Genomic DNA, 14,098 nt, shown 5'->3' with positions numbered 1-14,098 from the left:
CCAGCCCAGCATTTCTCATGATGTACTCTGCATAGAAGTTAAATAAGCAGGTTGACAATATACAGCCTTGACGTACTCCTTTTCCTATTTGGAACCATGTCCAGTTCTAACTGTTGCTTCCTGACCTGCATATAGGTTTCTCAAGAGGCAGGTCAGGTGGTCTAGTGTTCCCATCTCTTTCAGAATTTTCCACAGTTTATTGTGATCCACACAGTCAAAGGCTTTGGCATAGTCAAAAAAGCAGAAATAGATGTTTTTCTGGAACTCTCTTCCTTTTTCCATGATCCAGCAGATGTTGGCAATTTGATCTCTGATTCCTTTGCCTTTTCTAAAACCAGCTTGAACATCTGGAACTTCACAGTTCATGTATTGCTGAAGCCTGGCTTGGAGAATTTTGAGCATTACTTTACTAGCATATGAGATGAGTGCAATTGTGCAGTAGTTTGAGCATTCTTTGGCATTGCCTTTCTTTGGGACAGAATATGGTCCACTGGAGAAGGGAATGGCAAACCACTTCAGAATTCTTGCCTTGAGAACCCCATGAATAGTATGATATTCGTTACTACTTCGATTTCCTTGATGAGAAAAAAAAATGAGGCTCAGGGAAGTTTAACAGTGTATTTAGATTATATAATTAGTACATTGTGGAGCTGTAGTAATTAGGGAGGGAGTTCAACCTGAAACTAATTTCAAATTTCTTTCAGTTAAGTTCTGAGATCATCATTTCTGATAGCTGTTATGACTGTAAATGTGATGCAAAACTTATTTCATCACATGACATGCACAACAATCTTATACTAAACCCCATACCCACACTTGTCTGACTAGTCTGTCTCCTCATCTAGAAACACCCTAAGCGCCATAGAGAAGGGCCATGCAGTTGTGCTCATCACTATCTCCAACACCCAGGCTCAGTGCCTGCCACAGGGTTACATCTTCAATAAATATTTGTCGAATGAAGAAATGAATGCTGATTTAACTGAAAGAATAGAGTGCAGCTCCACAGTCATCCTTTCACTGGTGGCACCCTAAAGGCTGGGGAGTGCAAGGACAGAGTGTTTTGTCTGCACTTAGTGTTTTGTCTGAAATTAGTGATAGAATGGAATGGTAGAAGCCCAGAGCCTCCAGATGGCTGAGCTCAATGAGCCAAGTTACTAGCAGGTTAAAGAAAAGGTAAGTTATTTAACTTGAGCTGTGTCCTCCTGAAACAGAAATCAAGCACATCACAATTACATGAACAAAAGTTGGTCCACATACATGACAAAAGTCATGTGACTCCCACACCCATCTCCAGGCAGAGGAGTCCACACGTGGTCAACCCAGTTATTAAGAAACAGCCTGCACTAACAATTCAGAGAATCATTCCTATCTGATCCTTTTCAAAGAGGCTACAATGTTCAGTGATAAACTTCTTTACCTCTACAGATGAAGAGCAAGTGGAACTATTCACTTAGTCCTCCAGGCATCAAATAGGGGAGAAAGGTCTTTAGATTCCTGTTGTGAGACATTGTCAAGATGCTATTCAGTAGCACTTGCTAGTCCTTCAGATGGTAACATTTAAGGTGTGAACAGAGAAATAGGAACCCAACAAAGAAATGGAATAAGCAACTCGGGAGTAAGAAAGAGAACCAAGACAGCATTGCTCTTTAAGTCAAGGTGGTAACACATTTTTATGACATTTTTAGAAGGAAACAACCAAAAATATCAAATTTGGCAAACAGAGAAATAACAAATTCAGCAACCTTATTTAAGGTGTGGAAAGACAAGAAGCTATTGGACAAACCCACTGGGAAGTTGTAGCACCCTTAGAAAGAGCATCTTGGGTATAGTGCAAATGTCGATGTATTATTCTGACTCCTCCATGAACTATCCTTAGAAGCAGAAATGGGTGGCTTGGTGCCTGTACATGGAACACACTTATAAATGCTGTCTAACAGATACTCAAATGACTTAATTAAAACAAGGTATAGTTGTTCACTTTTGAAGAAAACATTCCAAAGATATTTAAAACTGCTCTTAATAAGAAATATCAATGTTTTCTAAATTAAATCACTAGGTCTAAAATTATCACCCTACATTTGGCTTCTCCCTCCAAAGGCCCTGGAGCCAAAACAACTCAATTCCTGGGGAGAACATATAATTTGCCTTCTGCAAGAGATAAAGTCCCATGTTAGAAGCATTCCTAAATTTCTGTGCTTCAAGTGACCTTTTAAGTTGCTGCTGTGATGTCATTAGTGTTACAATTTTACACAAGATTAGACATGTAATTAGGTGTTAAATAGTTCCACTGGCTCCTGCTTGCTATTTAATAAAGCAGAATGCATCAAGAGCACCCCATATGCATAGCTCAAGGCCACTGACACTAAAAAACTGCATCCACCTGGCTCTTTCCCTGCCTTGCATGCCACTTGTCCTTGCAGCTGTCACCTTGAGGCTTCGGTGCTGACAGGAAATGAGAAGCCACGGCACAGTATCACTCATTGAACTGTTACTCTCCAGCTGAAGCTTCTAGAAGCAAGGGGAGTCTCCATAAAGAACTTAGGTGAAACCAGAACCTGAGAATTTTTAGCAGAGTTTCCCACCTTGGCTGCACATCAGAGTCACCCAGAAAGCTTATCAGTTCTAATGAGGTGGATGAAACTGGAGCCTATCATACAGAGTGAAGTAAGCCAGAAAGAAAAACACCAATACAGTATACTAACGCATATATATGGAATTTAGAAAGATGGTAACAATAACCCTGTATACGAGACAGCAAAAGAGACACTGATGTATAGAACAGTCTTTTGGACTCTGTGGGAGAGGGAGAGGGTGGGATGATTTGGGAGAATGGCATTGAAATACGTATAATATCATATATGGAACGAGTCGCCAGTCCAGGTTCAATGCACGATACTGGATGCTTGGGGCTGGTGCACTGGGACGACCCAGAGGGATGGTATGGGGAGGGAAGAGGGAGGAGGGTTCAGGATGGGGAACACAAGTATACCTGTGGCGGATTCATTACGATGTTTGGCAAAACCAATACAATATTGTAAAGTTTAAAAATAAAATAAAATTAAAAAAAAAAAAGAAAGAAAAAATTCTGATGCCAGGGACCCACCCCTAGAGATTCTCACTGGTCTGGTTTGAGATCTAGGCAACAGGATTTTTTTAATTCTTCCCAATGATTATATTGTTCAGGCAGTGTTCAGAGTCACTGCATTTATGCTCCTCTGGGTCAAGATGGGTATCAAGGTGAATGAGGAAGTATAATACTTCAGATTTCATTATCTCAATACCTCAGAAAATTGTTTTCTCTCTGCCTCTGACCAGTAAGAAAAAGAAAATCAATAGTCTCAATGTACAAGTACAAGGCTCCTTAATTAGATTTTTTTACGAAAAGATAAATCTAATTCACTACTCATGAACAAGGGGGGAAAGAAGTAAACTAATGTTTAGCATGTGCCTTGATTTACTCAATGTACTTTTGCATCTGTTAACTTACTAATCTTCCAAGCAACCCAGAAAGATAAGTATTATCATTCCTATTTTTACAACTAGGGAAACCAAGACACAGAAATGTTACACTGACTTGTTCAAAGTCGCATGGTCGGTGGGTGGTGACGCCAAGAGGCAAACAAACATCTGACTCTCCTGCTCACATTTTCATTAGAATATGCTGCCATTTCTAAAGAAAACCTTTCTGAGTGATAGTTCAGCAAGTAATAGAAACATTCTGTCCAAGTCAACAAAAGAGACAGAGGGAGGGGCTTCCCTGGTGGCTCATGGTAAAGAATCCACCTGCCAATGCGGAAAACATGGGTTCCATCCCTGGTCCAGGAAGATTCCCCATGCCTCAGAACAACTAAACCCGTGTGCCACAAACCTAAGCCTGAGCTCTAGAGCCCAGGAGCTGCAACTACTAACGGCTGAGCACTCAGAGTCTGTGCTCTGCAACAAAAAAAAGCCATCGCCATGAGAAACCCACGCACTGCAACTAGTGTAGCCCCTGCTCACTGCAAGCAGAGAAAGCCCACGCACTGCAACTAGTGTAGCCCCTGCTCACTGCAAGCAGAGAAAGCCCACGCACAGCAACGAAGACCTAGCCAAACCAAAAATAAATATATTTTTAAAAAATGAGAGAGAGAGAAGCAGAAGGAGTGGTACAATCAGGAGAAGGAAAGCGAGGAGGTAGGGAATGGGGGAAAGGAACCCCATCCTGAGCTCAGGAAATGACCTGGAATGAGGCAGCAGCTCGTCCAGCAGTAGGGAGCTACAACACAGGAGGCCAACGTCAGAACCTGTGGTCTTGTTACCAAGCAAGGGCCCATACAATGGCACCAGCTTTTGAGAAAAGAAAGTGCTTTGTTGTGAGGTTGACCAGCAAGAAGACAGGAGGCAAGCCTCTCCAATCTGTCTCCGAGATCCAGGGATCAAGGTGGATTTTAAAGGGTTAGGAGAATTGCAAACTTGGAAGCTGATTGACTATTTTCCAATCAGTCTATATAAACTCTTAGTACTGCTGGAAGCCAAGTTTTCCTTACTGAAGGACTTCTTGCTTCATAAAGGGCTCTGGTGGCAACATTTTTATTCTTTGAGTTCCAGATACTGAAGATTCTTGGCTCAGGGTCATCTTGAAGACCAGTTTCCATCCTGCACATGAACAATGCCGACTCTATAAAATAACTGCAGGTTTGATTAATCAACAACCTGCTTTAAGGAAGCAAAACCAGTTTAAGCTGGTCAGTATTTCACGTGCTGTTTTGGTCGTACTTTCCAACAGCAGATACTTAGATGTCAAGGCAGGCAGTGAACATGACCAGTGCATCACTGTGGGTCCTGCATTGTGCCAAAAGAAGGCATAAGACACAGCCCTGCCTGGAAGGCCCACAGCATTGCTCTACCAGAGGTGGGTACCAAGAACTGGGAGCCGGGCTGAGGAAGCTGTTTGTGGGGGTGAGAAAAAGCTTCACAGAAGAGATGACACCTGAGATGGCCTTGGAAACAGAGGAACTCATTTCCTCTCCTTCCTCCCGGCAGGAAAGGGAGGCAGAGGGGAAATGTGAGCTGAGTCAGAGAGGTAGAAACCCACCGAGGTGTATGCCTGAGAAACGGAAAGAGGCTATCTATAAATTCCTGAGGCAAAGAAATTCTTACATTCTCCCTGATTCCTGCTTTCATTCAAAGCTGAAATTATGTCTTTTAGGGCATCTGGTTTTCAGACCATACTCATCCGCAATCATATAGTCGAGGCTCAGCCAGGTTCACCCCAGTTCCTGGTCTTTGGATGACAGAATTTGTTCCAGGTTTCCTCCCCCTGCCCTCGGCCCCAAGTGTCCACCATTACAGGCCTCTTTTCCATACTAAGATTCCAAATTACAAAATTTTATAAAGTGGTTTATTCGTCTCCATATCAGTTTTCTAATCACAATTCAAATGAGGTGTTCCTTGTCTTATAAAGTGAACAGAGTTAATTACTTGAGACGTTCAGGAGAGCTGCATTTGAGCTGAGGGACCCACCAAACCAACTCCTGTCAACATATTCTGGGTGTTTCTTTGAAGCCTGGAACTTTTTTGAACCTCCACAGGACCTTTATACTGTTGTCCTTAAAGCTACTCATTTAATTTTAATTAACAACAAACTTAGCAGGTTTTAAATAACAGTTTGTAAAAGAAAACTGGGGTGGAGAAACTCCAAATCCACTTCTTAGGATAAGCTGAGGAGTCATTAAGTCCTTTCCAACCATCGTTAGACAGTTAATTAGAATAAGTATACCTTTCATCTCTTCCCTTCTGTATCATCTTCAAACAGCAGTGCAAGGGTGCAATGCTGAAATGACACATAGTCTGAAAAGCATTGTTAAGTATATTAAAATCACCACAGCCCCTTCACTTGGAATAATTTCAAATCATTTATAATATGGATGGTGTGTCTATTAAAGCCTGGCTTATAACTAGTAACAGGATGGTGGGAGCTCAGCAATTTATCGCTTTACCTGAATTCAAAGTGTGCCCCTTTTTTTGCCTGCTTCAACCCAACCCTTGAGGAGTGACTACAACGATCAGAAGATTCCACCAGAGTCAGTGTTGAAATACCTTCCTGAAGGTTTAAGCCAATCTTCATTCTTATAAAGTAGGTCATTTAGCTTACACGGTGGCTCAGGTGATAAGAATCTGCCTGCAATGCAAGTAGACTCGGGTTAAATCCCTGGGTCAGGAATATCTCCTAGAGAAGCGAATGGCAACTCATTGCAGTATTCTTGCCTGGAGAACTCTATGGACAGAGGAACCTGGTAGGCTATAGCCCATGAGGTTGCAAAGAGTCAGACGCAACTGAGCGACTAACACACATACACACACACACACACACACACACACAAATCATTCTTATTTCCTAAAGACTGTCTGGGCTTTCCTAATGGCTCAAAGGTTAAAAAATCTGCCCGCAATGCGGAGACCCAGGTTCAATCTCTGGGTTGGGAAGATCCCCTGGAGAAGGAAATGGCAACCCACTCCAGTACTCTTGCCTGGAAAATGCCATGGACAGAGGAGCCTGATGGGCTACAGTCCATGGGGCAGAGAGTCAGACATGACAGAGCAACTAACACTTTCACTTTCAAAGACTGTCTAGTTCTAATAACAAATTTAATTCCTATTCTACCTTATGTGTTTTAAAGATGTTCAAAAGGAAATTTAAATAACTTTAAATGTCCCAGATCCCAGAGCTAAGCAGATTCAACTTCTAAATCTTTTTGAAACTGTCCAGGGTATCCATTCAGGTGTATCTTTTCATTCCTATCATTCATCCTGAGAAACCAAGGGTAGAAGTATTATATCTTGCATCTATACTGCTTGTCAAACCCCAAGCACTTCCCATGGCCTCTGTTCCTTCTATCTCTGATGCTGACCCAAGGGTTACAGAAGGAGATCTATTCCCAGAATTACTTCCAGGAAGTCAGTACACAATGATTTAAATACACTTTAATTCATCCTTCAATGTACTGAGTCACAAAATTTTGAAGCTGAGAAGGATCTCAGAGGTTATCAGTTTCAAACTTTTCATGTTACAGATTAAAAACAACTAAGCCCCTGCAAAGATAAGTGCCTTTCTCAAGGCCACACAGCTAATTAATAAAAATTTAAAAAAACTAGGCCAATAACAACCACTGATTCTGAGTATATGCTCTGAGTCCTAGGTGCTTCGTGTTTCCTCCAGCAATATCAGCATCATCAAGAGCCTACTAAAAATGCAAAATCTTGGGCTCCCTCCCTAGACTCACTTGAATCAGAATCTGCATGGTCACAAGATCTCCAGATAAATCCTGTGTACATTGAGAATCTCTGGGCTAGACTATAACATATCTTTCTCCAGAAAGCACAAGGATTGGAGACAAGCAGACATGGCTCCACCTTTTCTAAATGTGAGCAAATAGCTCAGTCCCCTAAAAGCATCATTTGTAGCCTGGAAATAATAGCATTATCTACCTTGAATGGTTTTCAAAATATAAACATCACATAGATATTGGTATACACATTTCATGACACATACATAGATAATCTATGCAAATTGCCTGGCATGTAGTAGCTAATATAGCGTGTGCATGCTCAGTCACTTCAGTCATGTCTGACTCTTTGCAACCCTATGAACTGTAGCCTTCCAGGCTCCTCTATCCATAAGATTCCTCCAGGCAAGAATATTGGATGGATTGCCATGCCCTCCTCCAAGGGATCTTCCCAACCCAGGGGTGGAACCCAAGCCTCCTGTGTCTCCTGCATTGCAGATGCGTTCTTTACCCGCTGAGCCACTGGGGAAGCCCAGATATAGTATATAGTACTTAATATCATTTCCAGTCTCATGCTTACCAATAATATTATGCTCAACCTAAAGGAAATCCATGATTGACCATGCATTCATGAAGGAATCACCTTTCCTCCTTTTCTATATTTATTAAATATCATTTTAACTTTTATATATGTGACTAAGAGTGTTATGATATTTCATATTTCTAAATTCAAGATGAAAGAACTAATCCCCAAACCATGTCATAACCAAAAGAACACAACAGTCTTCTAACATCTTGACTCCGGATCCTATAAACCTGGCCCTTAGGAGCAGTGAATATCTGCTGCCACTGATGCCATGATTTTCTCAGAGGCTCAACTGCAAGGGATGAACTTTCAGCTTTGGCAACAGCAGAACACATTTAAAAGATGATCTGTCATCACTAACATGTCACATCTGTCAGCATCAAGGAGAACAGCTTGAAGAGGAACAGAGGAATAGAACCAACCCTGAACCAAAACTTTGGAAAAATATAGAATGCTAAACTGGACCAAATATAGAGAGTTCCCTGCAGGTCCAGTGGTTAGGACTTGGCACTTCCACTGCAGGGGACACAGGTTCAATCCCTGGTTGGGGAACTAAGATCCCACATGCTGCACAGAGTGGCTAATAAATAAGTAAAACTCTACCAAATTATATTTTTGGAGGAGATATCTTGGAGGGAATATGATAATAACATCAATTGGAAAACATGTTTCCCTAAAGGAGTGTCTCTTCATCCTAGCAATGCATTAGAAACAACTAGGAAGTTTAAAAAAAAAAAAAACTGAATGCACATTTTTGAGGGAGAGATCCAGCCTTCAGTATTTTTTAAGATTCCCATTTGACTTAAATGTGCAGCCAGAGTTGAAAACTGCTGCCCTACAGCAAGAGAAACCTGGTCTTAATTAAGATGGTCAGTCCACCGAGATTTATTGGTGCTATTGATACAGAGGGGTTACCTAGGTGACACTAGAATCTGCCTGTCAATGCAGAAGACACAAGAGACATGGGTTCAATCCCTGAGTTGGGAAGATCCCTTGGAGGAAGGCACGGCAACCCACTCCAGTATTCGTGCCTGAAGAATGCCATGGACAGAGGAACCTGGTAGGCTACAGTCCAGGGTGTTGCAAAAAGTCAGACACGACTGAAATGACTGAACAGGCATTGATACAAAGTTCCCCAAACTTTAAGTAATGGCTTTAACTTCAGTGTGTATCTCTTCTAGGTCTTTTCGCCACTCCTCCAGGACTTCCACCATAAGGAAAGAAGCCCCTGGACCAACATCCTCTAAGATGTTTATATGGACCAGTGGCCGGACTTCTTCATCTTACAGACATGATGAGAAAAGGTAAATCACTGGGACTCAGGGGGCTTTTTGGAATCATTTAACTAGAATACACAGAAAGCCCACCAAAGAGAAAGCATTAGGCAACTGAGCTTTCTATTTTGCGAGTGTTAAGGTAGAATGGGCTCTGGGTTGAAGGAACAAGGTTTCAGACACTTTGGCCTCCTCCTCCTTGTACTTTCCATGCTCACTCCTACTACATAGCTTTGCAAAAGCTGTTGCCTGTCAGAAATGCCCTTTGGTGGTGGTGGTTTGTGGTGGTTTAGTCGCTAAGTCATGTCTGACTCTTGCGACCTCATGGACTGTAGCCCGTAAAGCTCCTCTGTCCATGAGATTTTCCAGGCAAGAATACTGGAGTGGGCTGCCATTTCCTTCTCCAGGGGATCTTCCTGACCCAGGAATTGAACCCGGATTTCCTACATTGCAGGCAGATGAAGGAAGCCCAAAATGCCCTTTACCCCTGCACTTATACACACACTGGTCTCTTGGTTACTTCTATCTCTGTCTTTGGATACCCATTCAGTCAAACCTCCCAATATCCTCTTGACCAGCACAAAATCTGTGTTTTAGTCTCCCTTGAATTTTCACCTCCTACCGTCATACCTGGCACATAGTAGATGCTCAATAAATATTGAGCTGAAATGATGAAAATTCTTCAAGGCACTGGACATATGGCAGGGAAGGAAAGCAAAAACTAAGAGAGAATGAAAAAAGGATGGATACATCCAGGGAGCCTTCAAACTCCTTGGAAAAGTAGCCTGGCATTGGGGAGAAATGGGGAGGAGGGGTAAGCAAAAAGATTAAAGGGCAAAGGCAGTGTTAATGAAAGACAAAATGACAATTATTCAGTCCAACCCAGTCTTCTGCTTTGGAAATAAATGCATTCACAAACTTCTCTGGCCATTTTGAACATTTGATTTCTCTTTTTTCTTCTGTGTCTTTTTCTTATTGACCTGGTGCTGTTTCTTGGGTTTAGTGAAGCTAAATTTTAAACACAATTGACTATACGAATATACTGCAACTTAAGCAAGACTCATTTGACTGCAGAATCTGATAAAAATTGATAAATGGCATTGGGCACAAGAAAAAGGACCTGCAGGAGTTTACTTGAGTATAAATTCTAATAACTAGTACTTCTATTTTTCCTTTTAAAAATATATATTTCCCTACAGATAAAATCCTTTTAAAATTCTAAAAGCAAAATTGCTCCTCACAATAATTTTGTATTATAGCAAAAGTTTGGAAGCAACTTTAATATTCGCAATAGAAAATCTGTTAAATCATAGAATGTAATATGTCACGTAGCAGCTCAAATTGTTTAAGCATAATATTAACTGACAATTCAAGTTGAAAATTGCATACAAACTATAATTGCAGCCACAAAAAAATATATACATGGGAAAAAGCATGGAAGTAAAAGTATGTTTTCTACTCCTCCATTTTCCAAATGCTTTTTAATGTTATATTATCTTAATTATGGAAAAAATAATGACATGATGTTTAAGTAAAATTACAGCTCAGAAGGCAACTAGTGTTTGATCAAAGTCTTGGTACTCATCATGAGAGAAGCAGATCAACTGAAAATTTACTGTCTTTGTTCATCACTAGGTTTTCACATGCTTTTTCTCAATGCTTAATCAAGTTATTTTTCATTTGCTTTCAGGTAGCTTAGCTGAATCATCTTTCAGCAAGACTTTTACAATAAGACTGAAATTTGATGTATTATTTTTAAATTTCATATTTTGTATAAAATTTCCTCATTTCTTAAAAAAAAAAAAAAATGTCACTACCAGTGATGGTGTGGAAGGCAGAGTTTTCGGTGCCCTATAGGAATGCTGTGACTGTCACAGCCAGTCCTCAGATTTTGAAGGTTTTATCAGAGCAGGTGGAAGCATGGTGCATTTGTTTCACCTTTCATTTATTCTCATTGAGTAACTTAATTAAATATATTTTGCTGTCTATATAAATTTTACAAGCAAAAGGATTAATATTTAAGAAGCAATTACTCTGCACTACATGTTTTCATAAACTGTCTCTTCTAATTTATAAGATAAAGATTATTATGCCCATTTTACAATTGAGGAAGCTGAAGATAAGAGAGTTTAAGTAAACTTCCAAAAGTCCAACAACTAGCCAGTGATTGAATCAAGATTTAAACCCAAGGTTGCACTCTGTCCCCTTTACCCTATGGCTTGCTGCTAAGTCACTTCAGTCGTGTCCGACTCTGTGCAACCCCATAGACAGCAGCCCACCAGGCTCCCCCGTCCCTGGGATTCTCCAGGCAAGAACACTGGAGTAGGTTGCCATTTCCTTCTCCAATGCATGAAAGTGAAAAGTGAAAGTGAAGTCGCTCAGTCGTGTCCGACTCTTAGCGACCCCATGGACTAAAGCCTACCAGGCTCCTCCATCCATGGGATTTTCCAGGCAAGAGTACTGGAGTGGGGTGCCATTGCCTTCTCCAACCCTATGGCGTAGCTAGGCCCTTATCAAACATGAGACAGCCAGAGCAGCAGTGAACAGCCAAGCCCATAGGGGAAAACACTGTCAGAATAGAGTTGAAAATTGTGTATCAAAGGAGATAATAAATATACTAACATGATATATTGGCTATATTTGTGGAATTAAAAGGAGCAAATAATTAGCTTCATATTCTGCACAAATAAGATTCTATAAAATTCTTAAATCACTACTTTCATGGTTTTATTTCCAGAGCATGATTTCAATAATCATGGGATTTAAAATAATTAAAATATTGACTATAAGTAAATCATTTTCAGCAAGCTTTATTTATGGGATGAGGATGTCAAGGTTTATGAAATCAATCTGAATGACTTTGGCCTACAGAGTCAAAGACAAATGGAACAACAGCCAAAGAATACAGCAATAGAATCTGGTACTATGCCAGTATCCTTAGTTTGATGTTGGTTCATTTGTCTATACCTCTTTCTTGACCACATCTCCATCTTCACTGCCTAATTCACAGACTCTTGTAGGACAAGACTCAAACAGCATGACTTTAAATGGCAGCTATTGTTCTGCTTAATTATCTTGGTGGCAGTAGTCATGGTGATAAGGAAGCCAATGATGGCTGATCATAAATCTAGATAATCAAGGTCCTCAAGTTAATTACTTGGAAATAAATTAACTAGGTTATCTGGAACTACTGCCCATAACTGCTTGTAATAATTCCACCCTCAGTTTCTTATCCTACAAACCTGGCCTCTATACATCCAGCTTCTCCAGCTATGTTCCCCCTGACAATCCCAGGGCCCAGGTACTCCACACTGCCTGTTCTGAGACCAGAGCCAAGCCTGTCAGGATATCAGCTTCCCTAGGATTCCTCAAGAAATAGAACATCAGGAAACAAACTTATAGGCAGGCAGAGCAACTAAGTGGAAGGAAAAGTCCACTGAAAATTTTGAAGCCTAATTTTTATGGTTCAAAGGAATCTGAAGTCAACTTTACATGTTTTTCAAAAATGTAAATTTTTTGAATTATTTTAATTCAAAGCCAGTCCTGTTTTTGTGATCATCTGCTATATGCAAAATACTGGTTTCTATCCTTGTGCTCCATTTCACATGCCCAGCAATGTGAAGGAATACTTTTCCTTCTTTGATCAAATTTCTTTTTTAGGTGAGCCAATGTTATTCTCTAAATTGCAGGAAGCAAAATAAAGTTTTGCTTTAAATAAATAGAGCTACAGCAAAATAAAGTTACAGCAGTAATAACTATTAGAGAGAGGTTATTGACTAAGGATAATACCACCAATATTACCAAAATATTCTTTGGATTGCTTCTATTAAATGTTGAATTAATATAAAGTAACATTTATCACATGCTAACATACAGAGAGAGCTTTCCAGGTATCGCTAGTGGTAAAGAACCTGTCGGCTAATGCAGGAGACATAAGAGACTCAGGTTCAATCCCTGAAGATCCCCTGGAGGAGGGTATGGCAATCCACTCCAGTATTCTTGCCTGGAGAGTCCCATGAACAGAGGAGCCTGGCAGGGTACGATCCATAGAGTTGCAAAGAGTCAGACACAATTAAACCAACTTAGCACACACACAAAACATACAGAGAATGATGACAAAATAAACATCTGAGTACCCTTCACTAAGATTAAAAAATAAAACAACTGGAATTTTTGAAGCCCCTGAGGATTCTTCCTAAACTGCGTCCCCCTCCCTGCTCCAGCCCCCACCCAGAGATAACCACCCTCCTGTTTATCATTCCCTTGCTCTTCTTCATGAGTTAATCACATCTGAATGCTTAAACAATACATTGTTTACTTCTGAATGTTTGAAGACTTTATACAAATGGAAACATACCGTATGAATTGTTCTGCAGCAGGCTTTTTTCACCAAACATGATCCATGATTTATCAAGTTATTGGTGCTGATGTGAGTAGCTGTAGCTCATTCTGTCTGCTGTGTAGTATGCCATTATATGAAGATACCACCATTTATTCATCCAGTCTACTGCCCGTAGATATTAGTGTTATTTCCAGTTTTGTACTGACAATGCTGCTGTAATACTTTTTGTGCATCTGCCTATGTACATATATACAAATATTTCTTAGGCTGTACACCTAACGAAAATAGTTGGTTCAAAAGTATGCACAGCTTCTACTTCACCGCACAATGCCATCGTTTTCCAAAGCAGTTGTAGATGTGATTCCATTGCTCTCGAGTTTGGGGGTTTTCAGTTCAGTTCACTCGCTCAGTCATGTCCAACTCTTTGCAACCCCATGGACAGCAACATGCCAGGCTTCCCTGTCCATCACCAACCCCCGGAGTTTACTCAAACTCATGTCCATTGAATCAATGATGCCATCCAACCATCTCATCCTCTGTTGTCACCTTCTCCTCCCACCTTCAATCTTTCCCAGCATCAGGGTCTTTTCAAATCCGTCAGTTCTTCACATCAGATAGCCAAAGTATTGGA

General features: G+C 40.6%; 1 protein-coding gene across 6 annotated transcripts in view; it reads left to right on the top strand.

The window, feature by feature from the left end:
- KCNMB2 (potassium calcium-activated channel subfamily M regulatory beta subunit 2) overlaps nt 1-14,098 on the top strand; it is a 301,884-nt gene that overhangs the window by 256,321 nt on the left and 31,465 nt on the right. For all 6 annotated transcript variants that reach the window (XM_070791694.1, XM_019959454.2, XM_070791660.1 and 3 more), the window contains one exon: nt 9,033-9,155. In XM_070791694.1, the coding sequence (XP_070647795.1) occupies nt 9,100-9,155 (56 nt within the window). In that variant the 5' untranslated portion in view covers nt 9,033-9,099. The remainder of the gene's footprint in view (nt 1-9,032; nt 9,156-14,098) is intronic.

This window comes from Bos indicus, chromosome 1, assembly GCF_029378745.1.
Source record: "Bos indicus isolate NIAB-ARS_2022 breed Sahiwal x Tharparkar chromosome 1, NIAB-ARS_B.indTharparkar_mat_pri_1.0, whole genome shotgun sequence".
In the NCBI taxonomy this organism is placed as follows: Eukaryota; Metazoa; Chordata; class Mammalia; order Artiodactyla; family Bovidae; genus Bos; species Bos indicus.
Note: the sequence above shows the minus strand (reverse complement) of the source record. Positions and strands in the feature narration are given on the sequence as shown.